The sequence below is a fragment of the Macaca nemestrina genome, chromosome 18 (genome assembly GCF_043159975.1).
Source record: "Macaca nemestrina isolate mMacNem1 chromosome 18, mMacNem.hap1, whole genome shotgun sequence".
NCBI lineage: Eukaryota > Metazoa > Chordata > Mammalia > Primates > Cercopithecidae > Macaca > Macaca nemestrina.
In genome coordinates this window covers 29,413,223-29,431,367 of record NC_092142.1, presented here as the reverse complement: position 1 = coordinate 29,431,367, position 18,145 = coordinate 29,413,223, and the positions used below count along the sequence as shown (strand labels likewise).

The window sequence follows — 18,145 nt, the reverse complement described above, 5'->3', positions numbered from 1 at the left end:
GTCTCCAACACAGCTAGCGGAGGCCCACGTCGCCTGCGGCCCAGCTGCAGAATGCTACAAAGCAACAGGGCCGGGCCGGTGCCTGGGCGTCGGAAGCGGCGCGTAGGCCAGTAAGAGCAACCGTCAGTTTCCTAACTAAGCTGGGGACTCGCGCGCGGCGCCTGTTCGTGAATGATGTCCCTCCGCAGCCGCCGTAGCCCAGCCGGAAGTGCCACCTGCCACGTCCACCGTGCGGCAGGGGAGGGACTGGGAGCCAGAAGCTCGGCATGGCTGACGACGTGGGCCTAGAGACCCAACTGTGTTCCGAGCAGTTCGGGTCCGGGGAGGCACGGGGCTGCCGCGCCGCCGCGGACGGGAGCCTGCAGTGGGAGGTCGGGGGCTGGCGCTGGTGGGGGCTCTCCAGGGCCTTCACGGTCAAACCCGAAGGACGAGATGCGGGCGAAGTGGGGGCTCCCAGGGCCGCCTCACCACCCCTCTCCGGACTCCAGGCCGTGTTCCTGCCGCAGGGCTTCCCTGATAGCGTCAGCCCGGACTATTTGCCCTACCAACTGTGGGATTCTGTGCAGGTCAGCTCGGTCGTCTGGGGCAGGGGACAGTGCAGGCCACCCCTCCCTCCCCAGTTATGGACGGGTGACTGAGGCCCGGAGCCGAGCGGGCGGCATCCGACATGCCCTGTACAACAAGAACAAGAACAGATGACGGCACTTAGACCGCCACGCTCCTGCGCCCGCTTCTCACCCTACTTGTTTTCTTCTCTAGGCCTTTGCTTCCAGCCTCTCCGGCTCCCTGGCCACCCAGGCAGTCTTGCTGGGCATAGGGGTGGGGAACGCAAAAGCCACTGTTTCAGCTGCCACGGCCACCTGGCTTGTGAAAGGTGAGCTGCACCCCCGGAGCCTCACGTATTGCTGCTCTCAGCCCTGCCTTCGCTGGGCTCTTATGTGTATATATGTATGGACTCGTGCCCCATTAGGTAGAATTCAGGCGGGTCTCCCCATTGATTAGAGCGGTGCTTTGTAACCGAGTCTTACTGCTGACATCTGGAAGACCCTCATCCCACTCACCAGCTTGGCAGCCGCACTCCATTCCCCACACAGACTTCTGAGTCTAAATCATCTGGATCCCAAATCCCGTCCCCTCGCCTTTATCCCTATTCTGTTTGTGGAAGATTGCATGAGAATGCGATTGATTGAATAAAACTGCTCGCTGCCCAGGATAGGGGAAATTGGTGAGCTCCAAAAAAAAAATATTTGATTGGTCCTGAGTAGAAGTGAGGAGAGCCTGGAAAGAATGGAAGGTATTGTGTATGCTCTGGGATACCAGATGATGCTGTAAATAATAGAGTGACTATCTGCTGAGTGTGTACAGCTTTTAAAAAATTGTTTAAGGAAAGAAAAAAAAAGATACAGTTTGGTACCATGCCACCCAGAGAGGGAAATAGAACAGAAAAGGGAAATTGTTACATGTTCTACAGGGGGAGGCCCCATGGCTTTTGCCACTGTCCTTTGTCTTTCACTGCTGCTCCCAGGGTGCAAAAGTAATTGTGGGATTTCTTTGTTGTCGTTGCCATTAAAGGTAATGGGAAACCCGCAATTACGTTTGCACCAACCTGATACATCAGCTCTAAGGGAAAGCTCATTCCGTTAGTAGAATCAGTCTGGCCACATCCCTTGTGAGCCTCTCTGGATTTTTTTTGAGAAACAGGTGCCTCTTGTTTACACCTTTACCATTAAGACTGAGAAAACTGGGCCGGGTGCGGTGGCTCACAGCGCTTTTAATCCTGGCGCTTTGGGAGGCCGAGGAAGCAGGGCCAACACAGGGAGACCCCCATCTCTATTTTTTTTTTTTTTTTAGACTCGTAGTCTCACTGTCTGGAATGCAGAAGTACAGTGGCACAATCTCAGCTCACTGCAGCCTCTGCCTCCCAGGTTCAAGCGATTCTGCCTCAGCCTGGCAAGTAGCTGGGATTACAGGCATGTGCCACCCTGCCCCGCTAATTTTTTGTATTTTTAGTACAGAGTTTCACCACGTTGGCCAGGCTGGTCTCGAACTCCTGACCTTGGGTGATCCATTCACCTCAACTTCCCAAAGTGCTGGGATTATAGGCGTGAGCCACTGCACCCGGCTTATTGGCGGTATTTGTGGAATGCATTTGGAGCTTGGGTCAGTAGTTGCTGTTTTCATGTGATATTACCAACGTGTTGCCTGTACAGACTGAATATCCCTTATCCAAAATGCTTGCAACCAGAAGTGTTTTGGATTTCAGGATTTTTTTTTGGATTTTGGAATATTTTCATGTACATAATGAGATTTGTTGGGGATGAGACTCAAGTCTAAACATGAAATTCGTTTATGTTTCATATATACTTTATACACATACCTTAAAGGCAGTTTTATACAATATTTTCAATAGTGTGATTGAAACAAAGTTTGTGTTCATTGATCCATCAGAAAGCAAAGATGTCACTGTCTCAGGCACACATGTGGACAATCTGGTTGGTTGACGTCCCCATCATTCCTGACTCTGAATGTATATGCTATCAAGAAGCAGTCATTTTCTTATACCTATTCACACATAAGTACTTAACAGTATAAAACGTGATACACCACTAATACAGTGAGAAATTGTGTGGTCAGGGTAACTAAGCAGCACAGCAGGTCACCAGAACACCTGTACCAGCTTCTGAACCACAGCAGCAGCAACAAAAACGGCAGGCTGTCAGTCTTCAGCTGTTTTGATGAAAAGGTTACTGGACACCATATTTTATTTTTTTAAGGTGAGAAGAAACAGAAGCGGTTGAAGGACAGGAAGCAGGTCTTCTAGGGATGAGGAAGTGTTCTGCTGGGTGGCTTTTTAAAATGTTTCCTCCAGAGTCATTTGCCTAATTAACTGTGGTTTCTATCTTAGAAGTCTCTCTTGGATTCTATTATGAATGTATGCTGCTCTAGTGCCTCAGTAATCCCCTCCCACATCCTCACCATACTGTCTATAGGCACTTTTTCTGCAGTGTTAACAACGTCCTCTTCATTGTCACTGTTACCACGATTGCCTTGATTCAGAACTGAAGGGGGCCAGCCCCTCCACACCTGTGGGTATTTCTTGTCAGGACGAGAGACTGAGAAATAAGACTCAGAGACAAAGTATAGAGAAAGAACAGTGGGCCCAGGGGACCGGCGCTTAGCATGTAGAGGACCGGCACTGGCACTGGTCTCTGAGTTCCCTCAGTATTTATTGATTACTATTTTCAGTATCTCAGCAAGGGGAATGCGGCAGGAGAACAGGCTGATAGTGGGGACAAGGTCAGCAGGAAAACATGTGAGCAAAGGGATCTGTCACAAATAAGTTCAAGGGAAGGTACTGTGCCCAGATGTGCACGTAGGCCAGATTTATGCTTGTCTCCACCCAAACATCTCAGTGTAACAAAGAGTAGCAGAGCAGCATTGCCGCCAGCATATCTTGCCTCCAGCCACAGGGCAGTTTTCTCCTATCTCAGAATAGAACGAATGTACAATTGGGTTTTACACCGAGACATTCTGTCCCCAGGGACATGCAGGAGACGGAGGCCTTCCTCTTACCTCAGCAGCAAGAGGCCTTCCTCTTTTACTAATCCTCCTCAGCACAGACCCTTTACAGGGTGTTGGGCTGGGGGACAGTCAGGTCTTTCCCTTCCTACGAGGCCACATCTCAGACTGTCTCAGTAGGGGAAACCTTGGACAATATCCAGGCTTTCTTGGGCAGAGGTCCCTGCAGCTTTCCACAGTACATTGTGCCCCTGGTTAATCGAGAATGGAGAATGGTGATGACTTTTACCAAGCATACTGCCTGTAAACATATTGTTAACAAGGCACATCCTGCACAGCCCTAGATCCCTTAAACCTTGATTGCATACAGCACATTTCTGTGAGCACAGGATTGGGGCTAAAGTTACAGATTAACAGCATCTCAAGGCAAAACAATTTTTTTAGTACAGATCAAAATGAAGTTTCTTATGTCTTCCTTTTCTACACAGACACGGTAACAGTCTGATCTCTCTTTTCCCTACAAGAACAGTTTGTGCTGTTTCACCATTGGCTGTTTCTACTGTCGGCATCGTGTCTGCACTCCCAAAAGCTGTGGATTTTGGAGCATTTCCGATTTTAGGTTTTTTTGATTAGGAATGCTTAACCTTGGCCAGGCATGGTGGCTCATCCCTGTAATCCCAGCACTTTGGGATTGGGGGGCCAAGGTGGGCAGATCAGTTGAGGTCAGGAGCTCAAGACCAACCTAACCAATATGGTAAAACCCCATCTGTACTAAAAATACAAAGATTAGCCAGGCATGGTGGCACATGCCTGTAGTTCCAGCTACTCGGGAAGCAGAGGCAGGAAAATCACTTGAACCCAGGAGGTGGAGGTTGCACTGAACCGAGATAGTGCCACTGCACTCTAGCCTGAGCAACAGAGCAGTATCCTGTCTGAAACAAAAAAGGAACGCTCAACCTTTAACTCAGACAAGTTATTAATAAAAATTAAAATCATTTTAAGATACGAAAAAAAAAGGGGGGCCAGGTGTGGTGGCTCACGCCTATAATCCCAGTACTTTAGGAGGCCAAGGCAGGTGGATCGCTTGAGGTCAGGAGTTGGACACCACCCCGGCCCACATGGTTTAACCCCATCTCTAACAAAAAACACAACAATTGGCCTGGCATGGTGGTAGGCACCTGTAGTCCAGCCTGGACGACAGGCTGAGACTCTGTCTCAAAGAAAAAGGATGAAAAATCTACTTTAAAGGCTTCTTGTTATTGGCTGGGTGCGGTAGCTCATGCCTATGATCCCAGCACTTTGGGAGGCCGAGGCAGGCGGATCACCTGAGGTCGGGAGTTCGAGACCAGCCTGACCAACATGGAGAAACCCCGTCTCTACTAAAAATACAAAATTAGCTGGGCGTAGTGGTGCACGCCTGTAATCTCAGCTGCTCAGGAGGCTGAGGTGGGAGAATCGCTTGAACCTGGGAGGAGGAGGTTGTGGTGAGCCGAGATCGTGTCATTGCACTCCAGCCTGGGCAACAAGAGTGAAACTCCATCTAAAAAATAAATAAATAAACAAGGCTTGTTATCAATAGTAAAAGAAGTTCTCAGGATTTTACAAGCTCATTTTCATCAGACATGGGAAATTTCTGTGCAGAGCTTCATATGAGAAAATTACTTGGAATTTTTTGATGTGATCATTTTCAATTACATGTCTCTCAGTGGAACATGATGCTAAATTGTCTTGAGTAGCAGTAGTAATAAAACTTGTTGCTAATATTTTGGCAACCTACCTTAAGCCACACATTTTGTACCATTATATGTATCTCTGCAGCAGCCATATTAGTTAGCTACCATTATTCATTTTTTAGATGGAAAAACAGACAAATTTTTTTGTGTGGTTATGTAACTTATCCAGGGTCACTCAGGGCCATGATTTTGACCCAGGCAGACTTATTCCTGTGTTCCACTCTTAACTACCACACTCTTTTGCCAGCTAAGATTTTCAAGTGGAGCGAAGTACAATTGTGGTCATTCCTTACTAGGACTCAGATGTTTCTAGATCTTACAACTTGGCTAATTGTAAATGAGGAGGGAAAAAAAGCAAATGGGAGTTAAGTTTTCTATTCTAGTGGACAGTATTGACCAGATGATAGGGAGTATATATATCATTTGTCCTGTAAATGCCTCTGATGATCTATGGAAAGGTAGCATAGGCTCCCTTTCTGTCAGGTGACCCAAGGAGGACATACACCTGAGTGGATACACGTGTGTAGCCAAAGGGAAGAAAAATAGAGTCTGGGTTGGGCATAGTGGTTCATGCCTATAATCCAAACACTTTGGGAGGCCGAGGCAGGCAGATCACCTGAGGTCAGGAGTTTGAGACTGGCCTGGCCAACATGGTAAAACCTCGTCTCTACTAAAAATACAAAAATTAGCCAGGTGTGGTAGCGCATGCCTGTAATCCCAGCTACACAGGAGGCAGAGGGAGGAGAAGATCTTGAACCCAGGAGATGGAGGTTGCAGTGAGCCAAGATCACACTACTGCACTCCAGCCTGGGCGACAGAGCGAGACTCCATCTCAAAGAAAAATAGAGTCTGCCCCACTGGACTCCTTCTCAACAGGTAAAAGTAATCCTGCCATGTTCACAGTCACTAAGTTGATCCAGCACCAGAATCTTGAATGGCACAATGATGACTTTGCCAAGAATATAATGTACTTGAAGGGAAGAGGTTAAAGTGAGTGATGGGAGGCCTATAAAACCACCTTGTTGCATATTACTTCCAGGGTCAGACAGGACAGAAATGGAGAAACAAAGCAGACCAGATGGCAGTAGCTTGGACCCATGCTCTCGTTCAGTGAGGTAGCCCCAGCTGATGGTGGCCGTGAGAGAGGGCAGCCCCAGTGTGGCCATGTCTTCAGGTTCTTCCAGAGAAGCTGGAAATCCATATTTTCTTGTAAAGTGCCCCAATTTTATTCATCAATCTAATGGGAGTCTCAGTGAAAGGGAAGGATCCCTCCCAAGGTCTCAGGATCATTGTGAAGATGAAAAGGCACAGGTATTTCAGGTGTGCACCGGAGTGCTTACTGATTTCCCTCAAGTCCAGGGTGGGCAAGCGTGACTCAGTGCCCAAGAAGGCTCTGGAAAGGGGAGAATGCATCTGCTCTCAGTGGAGAATGGGAGGGCTGGCCCAGGTCATCGCATTTATGTTTTGTGGAAGCTCCCAGCCCTCGTTCCCATAACGTAGTGTCCTTTCTCCTACATCCCCACCTCAGGGTCAGTGCCCTCAAGCTCAGACAAGTCCAAATCCTCTCCCCATGGTATCTGTCCTCTCCCATGTCCACTGTATGAGTCTCTCCCAGGTGTCTCATTCTAAAATATTCCTGCCAGGCTTAATGGGTGCTACTCTCTGTATAATGGATGGTCCAAATTGACAAATTTTTTCTGTAAAGGGCCAGATCTTAAGGCTTTGCAGACTTTATAATCTTAGTTGCAGTAACTCAGTTCTGCCATTGTCTTGCAAAACCGGCCATAGACAATCTGTAAACAAATGGGCATGGCTGCATTCCAGTAATACTTTATTTCCAAAACCAGGGAGTAGTAACAGTTTACTGATCCCTGGTCTAAATCAGTGTTTTCTATACTGATTGCTGTCTGCTCTTTGGCTGGATTTTGATCGTGGAATCATCTCGGTCACTGTGGTCATGAAGTACTTGGCAGAGAGAGTTAGGTAGCCAGAAAGCATTGGTTGTGCAAACGAAGGTCCCACTGATTCCAGAGACTTCTCTTACTCTGCCCAGCCTAAGGAGGCCTGTTCCTCTGCCGTGCAACCCCAGCTGCAGTTCAAATCTTTTTTTTTTTTTTTTCCTGAGACTGGGTCTTGCTCTGTCACCCAGGCTGGAGTGCAGTGACGTGATCATAGCTCACTGCAGCATTGATATCCTGAGTTCAAGCCATCCTTCCACCTCGGCCTCCCAAGTAGCTGGGTCTACAGGCATGCCACCATGCCTGGCTAATTTCTTTCCCACTTTTTGTAGAGATGGGGTCTTGCTGTGTTGCCCAGGCTGGTCTTGAACTCCTGGCCTCAAGCGATCCCTGGGCCCAAACCCCCTGTAATCCCAAAGTGCTGGGATTGTAGGCCTGAGCCACCATACCCGGCCCAAATCCTTTTATTTATTTATCCCATAATAACCATCTTTGAGCCACCTGCCCAGCCTAACAGCTAGAATAGGTTAGCAATAACCTTTGAATTTCCACTTAAGATTTCCTGCTTTTTTGAATAGTTTTACCAAATAGGTAAATATTCCTAAGTGCTGTGTTGTTTAGTTTAAATTTAGAGCTTTACGAACTGTGCTGTATGTGGTCTTCATGAGTTATTTTCATGCAAGAGTTTAATAGTAGTGTTCATCTATGAATGAATGCCTCTGGGTGAATATACTAGAATGTATGTATTCTGTCAGTCAACATTTGCATTATTCCCAGGTTTTTTGCTGTTGTGAACAATTCTGCAAAGAACGTTTCTTGTCCGTGTCTCCTAGGGGACATATTGAGGAACTGCTATGTGTAGGCACTTCTGACCCCGTCATGCAGCTATGACTGTCCGCAACTTCTAGTACCAGATTGAGTTCCCAAGGGCAGTGACTCAGGGTGAACTGGCCAATTCAGTGCCAGGGTCTGCCAGGCCCCACAGCTCCCACACCTCTTCCTTGCTCCTTACCCGTGCCTTCTCTCCCCAGATTCAACCGGCATGCTGGGCCGCATCGTCTTTGCCTGGTGGAAAGGGTGAGTTTGTCTTCCCGGCCAGCAACTCTGGCAACTCTTCCTAGTGGGGGTAGTAATGATAGTAGTAGTATTGCCATAAATTTTGATTGTAAGGGTTCCATGAGATGGTCTATGCAAAGTGCTTAATGCCCGTGGCATCGTACATAATAGGGCTCAGTAAACACTAGCCACCATTAACAGCTGTAACGGTGCCCCCCGAGCCTCTGTATGTTGTCTCTAATCCTTACAGCAACTCTGTAGGATGGGGTTGGATATGTACATTTCATAAATGTGGATGAGGGAAGTTACTTGCCCAGACCATACAGCTTATAACTAGCGAGATGGGATTTGAACCTGAAGCCTGTGCTTTCCATGGTATTGGGCAGTTCACTGGGCAGAACCCTCAACCAGGCCGTGTATTCAGGATCTCCTTATGTGTGTCTGATACCCCTCCCAAGAATGTTCCCATTCCCTCCAGGAGATCTCACACTGAGACTTGGGCCTAATGCTGCAAATCCTGAGCTGAGCTGGGGCTACAGTATCCTCCTGACCCTAGAGAAATTGTTTCCAAGTGTTTGTGCACAGGGCAGGGAGTCACTGTCTGACGAAAAGGGCAGGTGAGGTAGTCATCCACGGTGTTATGTAACAGAAGTACCCTAGGCCTGGATGTCGGAGCCCGGCTCTCTTAGCCTTTTCCCCCACTGTTCATGTGATCCAGGGAAATCATATCCCCTATCAGGGCTAGCTGTCTGTAACATGCAGGGTTACACACTCAATGTGATGTTTACTAGTCCAAAATACACTCGCTGGCTACCCTCACTCTAAAGCAAGAAGAACGGGGAGAGGCAGAGGAACCCAGGAAGAGCCTCCCTCTAAGGACGGACAGAGGTTGGGGAGCAGCCACAAGACAATCAGGGTTTTCCTTGGTAAATCATGAGTTCATAAGCGGGAGACACTGGGCAATCAGTCAGTCACTAAAGATCCTCCCAGCTAATGGTGGCATTTTAGGTAGCAGTGACCGAGTGTGGGGACAGATGTCTGGGGGTGTGGATTTTCCTGAGCTCTTCAGACTTTACTGTGGTCCAGGACTCCCCACACTGCCCATAGGATGTTTCTCCTTAAATCCACATTACAACAACCTGTCCTCCCCAACAGGAGCAAACTGGACTGCAACGCCAAGCAGTGGAGGTGAGGAGGAGCGGGGATAAGGGAGGAGAGTCTTCCATTATGAAAGTCTCCTGCCTCTGACCTGTAACCTCTGATCCCTCCCCAGGCTTTTTGCGGACATCCTCAATGATGTAGCCATGTTCCTTGAGATTATGGCTCCCGTATACCCAATCTGTTTCACTATGACCGTCTCCACCAGCAACCTGGCCAAGGTAGCCACCTGTGGGGCACCCATCTGCCCAAGACACCTGCCTTGGTAGTGTGTGAGTTTACCTGGGCTCTGTGTTCAAGCCACTTCGAGAAGAGTAAGAAAGTTCAGGTGTTTCTACTCAAACCCAACCATCCTTTCTGACCCTCCTCCAGCCAGACAGCGTCTAGTGCCCCAGAAAGTGTAAGGCAATGTCTAGAGCCACAGGACTGGGGAGGGAGCTCCGAGCTGAGAAGTGGAAGGGGGTTGTCCAACGTCAACATTTGGGACCAGCTTCCTTGACTTCCATTTGGTTCTTTCAGTACAGTATTTATGGAGTGCCTGCTGTATGTTTGGCACAGAATGTGGCCCCCTGGCTTTGGAAAGAAACCACACATAATTGCTTCAGTGTTTGTGGAATTATAGGTACAGGTATTCCAAATGAGAAATGCAGGGGCCTGCAAGAGAGTGAGGCGGGGATTCCAGCCTGGTCAGGGAGTGTAGGAAGAGCTCCCCCGAGCCTGGGTCCTGAAGATGGAGTTTAAGGTGCAGGGCGGGTGTTCTGGGCAAAAGAAACAGCACAGCTTAAGGTCCAGAGGCAAGATGGAGATGGAGCACAGACCACACCGTGAGCTGGGAGACATGTGGGGTGCAGGTACACTCTTCCTCCACGCCAGGCTGTTGCCCGCATAACCTTTACAGGTTGGTCTCATCCAAATGAGGACACTGAGGCCTGGCGTGGTTCAGCAAAGAGCATATCTTGTCAGAGTTAAGTACCTGGCCCAGAGGAGAAACTCAAAAAAATGGAAGACCCATTCCAAGGCCCGTCTGTCAACTTAAAATCACATTAGGGCCATGTTTCTCCATAAGCACTGGCATTTGGGTTACAACGGTTCCTTATGGTAGAGGACATTTAGCTTCCCTGGTGCAGGCCTAAATGCTATGAGCACCCCTAAACAGGGTAGGAAAACCCAGAGAAAAGCATGGCTATAGCTGTGGACCGAGGGTTGTGCCCTCTGGCTTTTGCTTCAAACTCTGCCTTTGGGGCCTCAGTCTCTTCATCTGTCCAACAAGGGAATGGAACAGGGCCATGAGCTTCCCTCTGAAGACCCCTCCCTAGAGTTCCCCTCTCCACAACCTCCATGTCCAGCTGCACCAAGAGAAGCCAGTTTGGCTGTCATCCATGCTACCGCCACCACCACTGCCACCACCTCCTCCTCTTCCCCCTTCCCCTTACCTGTCACCTTCAGCTGAACCTTCAGTTCTATTATTTTTCCCTCCTCAAAATCTCCAATCCATTCTCTCCTCTGTCTCCCTGTCACCACCTCTCACTGCTGAGAGAGCACTGTTGCTTCCCGGGTAGACTCCCTGCCGCTCCCCTCTCAGAGCAGCCTAGTGATCCTTTCAAAGAGGAGAGTGATCAAGTCACTCTGCTGCCCCATTGCTCTTAGAGAAAGACCTTCACCAGGCTTGCCAGGCTCTGCGTGGTCAGGTCCCTGTCAGCCACTCTGACCTCACTTTGTCCCTCGTTCCTCTGGCCTTGGAACAGACTCTTTCCTCTGTCTGCATATTAACTTGTTTATTTATTATCTGTTGATCTATACGCTCCATGAGGGCAGGGCCTGGGTCTGACTTGTATCACAGCACCTAAGTCTATGTCTGGCCTCTAAAAGAGCCCTCAGCCAGGGGTGGTGACTCACGCCTGTAATCCCAGCACTTTGGGAGGCTGGCAGGAAGATCTCTTGAGCCCAGGAGTTCCAGGCCCACCTGGGCAACCCAGGGAGACTCTGTATTCAAAAACTAAGGATAAATTAAAATAGTAATAAAAGAGCTTTGATGAACTCAGGATGATTGTGGGTGACTAGTGACCCTCCTTGATGAGCTTTATCCTGCAATCTCAGAGGGAGAGATCTGGGCGCCCTGGGAGGTCAGGGCCATCAGTGTAGGTTTCGACAGCTTTCACTGGGGCAGGAGGAGAGTAGAGGAGTTACAGGAGGCAGATGTAAGCATGAAGCTGGAAACCAACCTGAGCCTCCTGCCAGCAATGGGGAGGGTGTGGCCAAAGCAGGAGCTGGAGGGCTGGGAGTTCTGGGATGAGAATGGTCTTTGGGCCTCCACCTTGGAGAAGGAAATTAAGTTTCTGTGAGGCCAGTCCCCAAGGTGGTAGTGGCAGGTGGGACTCCAGTTTCCTAGAACAGGACAGGGAAGTTGAGCCTAGGGGTCATGAAGGTGAGAAGTAGATACCAAGGACAGCATTCAGAGTTTGGTCAGGGCCAGGTTTTCTCCAGCTGGTCTGAGTGCCTGTGTTACCAGGACACGTGTCTCCACCAACCTTCTCTCTTCCCCTCCCCACCCAGTGTATCGTGAGTGTTGCTGGTGGGGCCACTCGGGCTGCCCTGACGGTGCACCAGGCTCGGAGGAACAACATGGCTGACGTGTCAGCCAAGGACAGCAGCCAGGTGAGCGCCAGAGCTGGAGGGAGGGCGTGGGGTGGGGAGGGGACGTGGGGAGAAGCCCCTGAGTGCCCTGGAGGGCCCAGGAATACACAGGAAGAAGTGTGGGTGCTCCCTGCTGACTCAAGATACCCAAGCAGGAGTAGGGTTTGGGCTCTGGTGGCAGCAAGTCTGAGCTGATCTTAGGCCCTGCCCACCACCTGGGTGGCTGAGAGCAAGCCCTCAGCCTTGCCCTCTCCAGACCCCACCTTGCAAGCTGGATGTTCTGATCACATGAGGCCCCACATGTCAAGGCAGTTGGCAAGTCAGAGGCACCCAGCACGTGGGTTTGCTGGGTCACTGGCTAGGGCCTCCACTCAGCAGTTTAGCAGGCCTGCTGGCCCAGCCCCGCTACCCGTCCCAGGGAGCCTAGAGTTGGAGTAGGGACACCCCTAAGGCTGAACTCTGCATGGATTAGACCTCCACAAACCCCGTGCTGAGGGCTTAACTCTCTCGCCTGTCATCCTAGCACTTTGGGAGGCCGAGGTGGGAGGATCACTTGAGGCCAGGAGTTTGAAACCAGCCTGGGCAACCCAGCGAGACCCCATCTCTACAAAATATATAAAAGAAACACTAACCAGGTGTGGTGGTGCACACCTGTAGTCCCAGCCTCGAGCCCAGGAGGTGGAGGCTGCAGTGAGCTATGATCACCCCAGTGTACTCCAGCCCGGGTGACAGAGCAAGACCCTGTCTCAAAAACAAACTCTCACACCAACCTTGCGAGGTAGGTACTACTTAGCCCTGGTTTACAGACGAGGAAATTAAGGCCCAGGGAAGTCCCAGAAGTGTGAGATGGTTTTCTTTGACACTGAAGCAATTTAGAAACTGCTGTTCGATGCATTCCTACTTTCTGGCCTTCTCTTCCATTGTTTGGCTCAATAATCTTAACCCAAGCTAATATTTATTAAGCACTAACCATGTGCCAAGTATTTCATTTCTGGGAACTCTTTAAATTCTCACAGTGGGCATGTGCAGCAAATGCTCATGGTTGCCTTAGTAGAGATGAGGAAATAAAGCATGAAGAGGTCCCATCTCCCTGGGGACCCCTGGGGAAGTCCTTCTCTCAGGATGCTCAGGCTCATTCCACCCATTGGCTGTTCCGAACCTAAGTCCACAGGCTGTTAAGGAGCAAGAAGGAAGCACAGCACAGGCCCCTCACCGCACGACTCCCGGCTCCATGCCTGCTGTCCCTCGCCTGTTCTCTCGCTGGCCCTCAGCCCTCACCCTAAGCCCAAGCCATTTTTCCCAAGGCCCCAGGGCTTCCTCGGTCCACAGAGTCGGGAACGTATCCAGGACCAACCTGGGAATGTGTCAGTCCCGCAGCAGACCCCAGCTTTCTGCCGATGCAGCTTTGCTGTCACTGGATGTGGCCACTGGAAATGACTCTTCCCACCTGGGAGAGAGGAGGTCCCTCTGCTCCTTAGCTTCCAAGGTTCCTGATCCCCAGTTTCCTGCCACACCCACAGCCTTTATTCCCACAGCATACGCCTTTCCCGGGGAGGGGGCTGGGTGAGAAGAGCTCTCCAGTCTCAGGTCCTCTCTATGCCAGGACCAGCTCTACCTGGGAGCCCAGTTGTCAGGGGCACTAATCCAGACTCCACTCTCATGATGAGTTGGGGGCAGGTAGCCTGGTGTCCCCTAGGGTGATCTCAATCCAGCCATCAGAGTGTTCTTATAACATTGATACACAAGGGAAGAGGTGTGGGTCTTGTTCCTTTTCTTCCAGGGTGGTTCCTTGACCCCTTTGCAAATTTATCTGCCAGTTACTGCATACCAAAGGAGCTTGGCGGGAGGGGAGCAGTCAACTTAAAATCAGTAAATAAAAGTTATTCCAGCTCATGCCTGTTACCCCAGCACTTTGGGAAGCTGAGGTGGGGATCGCTTGAGCCCAGGAGTTCGAGATCAGCCTGGGCAATATAGCAAGACTCATCTTTACCAAAAAATGCAGTAATAATCAGTGGAGGCGTGGTGGTAGGATCACTTGAGCTCAGGAGTTTGAGGTGGCCATGAGTTATGATTGTACCACTGCACTCCAGCCTGGGTGACAGAGCGAGACCCTATTTCTTTAAAAAAAAAAAAAAAAAAAAAAACACACATTAGTAAGTGCCTGAGTGTGGGTCTATTCTGGTGACTTGGAAGACAAAGACGACATGTTCATGGGTATTCCAAGGGCACCTACCTGGCAAAGAAGCAACTGATACACATATATGTATTTAGACAGGGTATCACTGTGTCTCCCAGGCTGGAGTACAGTGTTGTAATCATGGCTTAATTTTTTTTTCTTTTTTGGAGATAGAGTCTTTCTCTGTTGCCCAGGCTGGAGTGAAGTGGCGTGATCTCAGCTCACTGCAACCTCCACCTGCCAGGCTCAAACAGTTCAACCTCCTGAGTAGCTGGGACTACAGGCACACACCCCCATACCCGGATAATTTTTTGTATTTTTAGTAGAGACATGGTCTCACCATTTTGCCCAGGCCGGTCTTGAACTCCTGAGCTCAGGGAATCTGCCCACCTCGGCCTCCCAAATTGCTTGGATTACAGGCATAAGCCACTATGCCCCACCAAATTTTTAATTTTTTTGTAGAGATAGGGTCCCACTATGTTCCCCAGGCTGGTCTCAAGCTCCTGGACTCAAGTGATCTGCCCACCTCAACCTCCCAAAGTGCTGGTACTACAGGTGTGAGCCACCTCGAGCTGGCATCTTTTAAATGATAGTTTACCCACCAAAAACTAAAAATTTACTCCCATTGCAGTAGGGAGCCCTGGGAGGTTGTGGAGCAGGGAGGATGGGGAAAGGCACTCAAGGGTACTCAGTGGCCTGGAGGGGCACCCTCCAACTCCTACTCCCTCTGCCGTTTTCCAGGAGACACTGGTGAACCTGGCAGGGCTCTTGGTCAGCCTCCTGATGCTCCCTCTGGTGTCAGGTTGCCCTGGGTAAGCGGCCAGCAGGGTGGGCAGGAGAGCCCCAGCTGGGCCTCTGCCCGTCTCGGCTACCTCACTCTCTCATCCCAGCTTCAGCCTTGGATGTTTCTTCTTCCTCACTGCCCTCCACATCTATGCCAACTACCGTGCGGTCCGATCCCTGGTCATGGAGACCTTGAACGAAGGCCGGCTCCGGCTGGTCCTGAAGCACTACCTTCAGAGGGGAGAGGTACTCGACCCCACTGCAGCCAATCGCATGGAGCCGCTGTGGACAGGTGACTCTGCCCCTTGTCTCGGGTCCTGTGTCTCAGCCTCTCCCACTGCCTAGGCGTCCTGACCCCAGCTTCCCACAGGTTTCTGGCCAGCTCCGTCTCTATCCCTGGGAGTCCCCCTACACCGCTTGGTCTCCAGGTGAGTGGCCTGGCGTCTCCCACTCATCACCGCTGCCACCCACACTCCCCGCACACACCCCTCACTCCAGTTACACACTGGCCTCCCTGGCAAGGCCCCACCTCTCTGTCCTGGGTTCTTCATTGCTGCTGAACAGACATGGGGGCAGTGTGGGTGTGTGAGGGAGGAAAGGGTGTATAACATGAAGTAGATGGAAGGGATGTGTTTGATGGGTGAAGAAAGAATGGGCAGATGGGGAGTTTGGATGACTGGATATAGGAAGAAAGGATAGATTTGGGTGTGTGGGTAATGGCTGAAGGAGAGAGGAAGCGAGGGGCCCTGAGTGAAGCCTGGATCATTTCGGTTCACCGTGGGTGGCTGTTCAGTGGCTGGTTGGGCATGCCTGCCTTTGCTGTCCTCCACCCCCACTGCACTCTCCTCTCCCCCACAGTGTCTTTGAGCTGCAACAGCTAGTTGAGGGGCACCAAGAACCCTACCTCCTCTGCTGGGACCAGTCACGAAGTGAGTGTGCCTAGTTCTCCCAGCCTACGATGCACCCTCCCGGGTCAGCCTCTCATTCCTCCAATCCAGGGCCCCCAGCTCTGGGCAGTTTGGAGGCTGCATGTTCTGGGGGTTGCTCTAGACCATTCAAATTACAGCTGCAATGCCCCAGTGAAGTTCACTTCACCCCTGTGTAAAACGGAGCTAACGGTACCGCCTTACTCCCTGCGGTGTTTTTATGAGGATCAGATAATGTGACTGCAAAGCATCTTATATATTGCAGCACTCTTAGTAAGGCTGTGACCTTTGCTGTCGCTGGGAAAACCACCCTTCTCTCCCGTCCTGGGTTGCCTCTTGGGTAAACAAGTCCTTGAGTGTGCTGGTCTGCTGGTGAGTGTGAAAAGGTGCTTATTCTCACCAGCCATTAAAGAAATGCAAAATAGACCCAGCCCAGTGAGCTGCTATGAAGTTGTATTTGGAAACTGGTCAGTTTGGCCCAAACATTGGGGAGCAACAGATGAATTGGAAAGGAAAGGGTGAGGTGCTGGCCTTCCATGCCAGGCCAGTAGGTCTCGGGGCAGACAGGGGAAGCAGGGTGATGGGATCGAGGGGGTTTGGGAGGTTTCCATTCCCTAATACCAGTCTGTCTGTTGGTCCCTCCAGACCAGGTACAGGTAGTTCTGAACCAGAAGGCAGGCCCCAAGACCGTCCTAAGGGCCGCCACACATGGGCTGATGCTTGGGGCCCTGCAGGGAGACGGACCCCTTCCAGCAGAGCTGGAGGAGCTGAGGAACCAGGTGCGGGCAGGTAAGTGCCTCACAATCTAGACTGCTGATGCCTCAGGGCGGGGAGGAGAGGGGACAGACTCTGTCCTGCTGGAGGATACAGAGCTTCTGGTTCTGCACCCCCGCACCCAGGTCCTAAAAAAGAGAGCTGGGTCATCGTCAAGGAGACACACCAAGTGTTGGACATGCTGTTCCCAAAGTTCTTGAAAGGTAACATACCTCAGCTCATGGCTGCTTGGTCCCTGAAGCCTTGTCCCTGGGGGCCCCACCTTCCCCCACTCCCACCCTTCCATCTGAAAGGTGAAAGACTTGGGTTCTTGGTCCTGATGCAGAGTCTCACACCTATAATTCTAGCGCCGCAGGAGGCCTAGGTGGGCAGATTGCTTGACACCCTGCCTGGGCAACATGGTGAAAACTTGTCTCCACAAAAAAATACAAAAATTAGGTGTGATTCTGCACTTGTGGTTGCAGCTACTCAGGAGGCTGAGGTGGGAGGATCACCTGACCTGGGAGAGGTCGAGGCTACAGTGAGCCATGATTGTACCAGCCTGGGTGACAGAGCAAGACCCTCTCTCTCTCAAAAAAAAAAAAAAAAAGACTGCTGGGCACAGTGGCTCACACCTGTAATTCCAGCACTTTGGGAGGCCAAAGCAAGCAGATACTTGAGCTCAGGAGTTCAAGGCCAGCCTGGGCAACATGGTGAAACCCTGTCTCTACCAAAAATATTTAAAAAATTAGCTGCGCGTGGTGATGCACGCCTGTGGGACTGTCAGGAGGCTAAAATGGGAGGATCACTTGAGCCTAGGAGGCAGAGGTTGCAGTGAGCCCAGATTGTGCCACTGTACTCCAGCCTGGGTGACAGAGACCCCCATCTCAAAAAAAAAAGATGGGTTCTCCCTGCAATCCTAAGTTTAGCACTCAGTTTCCCTGTCTATAGGATGGAGAGCTTAGAATGGTCTCTGAGGTGGTATCAGCGTGGACAGTCTGTGTAATCCCCGTTGGCATGTAGGAAATGGGAGGATGGAGTGGGGAGGCCCTCACATTGACTGATGAGGACGTTTTGTCTGGTGCCTGTTCCATCCCAGTGCTCTTCTGCGTGCCATTTCAATGAATTCTTCCTGCAGCCAGGTGTGGTTTCAGCCTCATTTTATGCCAGACTCACCCAGCAGAGGCAGTGGGAGCCCCAGTAGTGCACAAAGCCTGCACCCAGCCTGTGCCTCTCCTTACCCTTGTCCCCAGCATTCCCGGCAGCACCCATGATCTCTCCCCAGGACTGCAGGATGCTGGCTGGAAGACCGAGAAGCACCAGCTAGAGGTGGATGAGTGGAGGGCTACATGGCTTCTGTCTCCCGAAAAGAAGGTCTTGTGAGCGGCCCAGACAGAGGCCCAAGCCCAGGACAGGAACCTGGAGCAAGGACACTTTGGCCACAGCAGG

General features: G+C 50.8%; 1 protein-coding gene across 2 annotated transcripts; it reads left to right on the top strand.

Annotated features, from left to right (window-relative positions):
* The first annotated feature begins 232 nt into the window (after window positions 1-232).
* RUSF1 (RUS family member 1) lies at window positions 233-18,118 on the top strand. Of its 2 annotated transcripts, none has more exons than XM_071084455.1 (13): window positions 233-566; window positions 760-874; window positions 8,242-8,287; window positions 9,422-9,454; window positions 9,540-9,645; window positions 11,978-12,079; window positions 14,976-15,046; window positions 15,131-15,309; window positions 15,388-15,445; window positions 15,876-15,946; window positions 16,589-16,732; window positions 16,843-16,920; window positions 17,982-18,118. In XM_071084455.1, the coding sequence occupies exons 1-13, from the start codon at window positions 267-269 to the stop codon at window positions 18,077-18,079; spliced, it is 1,401 nt and encodes a 466-aa protein (XP_070940556.1). In that variant the 5' UTR covers window positions 233-266; the 3' UTR covers window positions 18,080-18,118. The 2 variants fall into 2 exon arrangements, with proteins under 2 accessions (XP_070940556.1, XP_011741805.1); XM_011743503.2 differs by having other exon boundaries at window positions 234-566; window positions 15,125-15,309.
* Window positions 18,119-18,145: the final 27 nt, after the last annotated feature.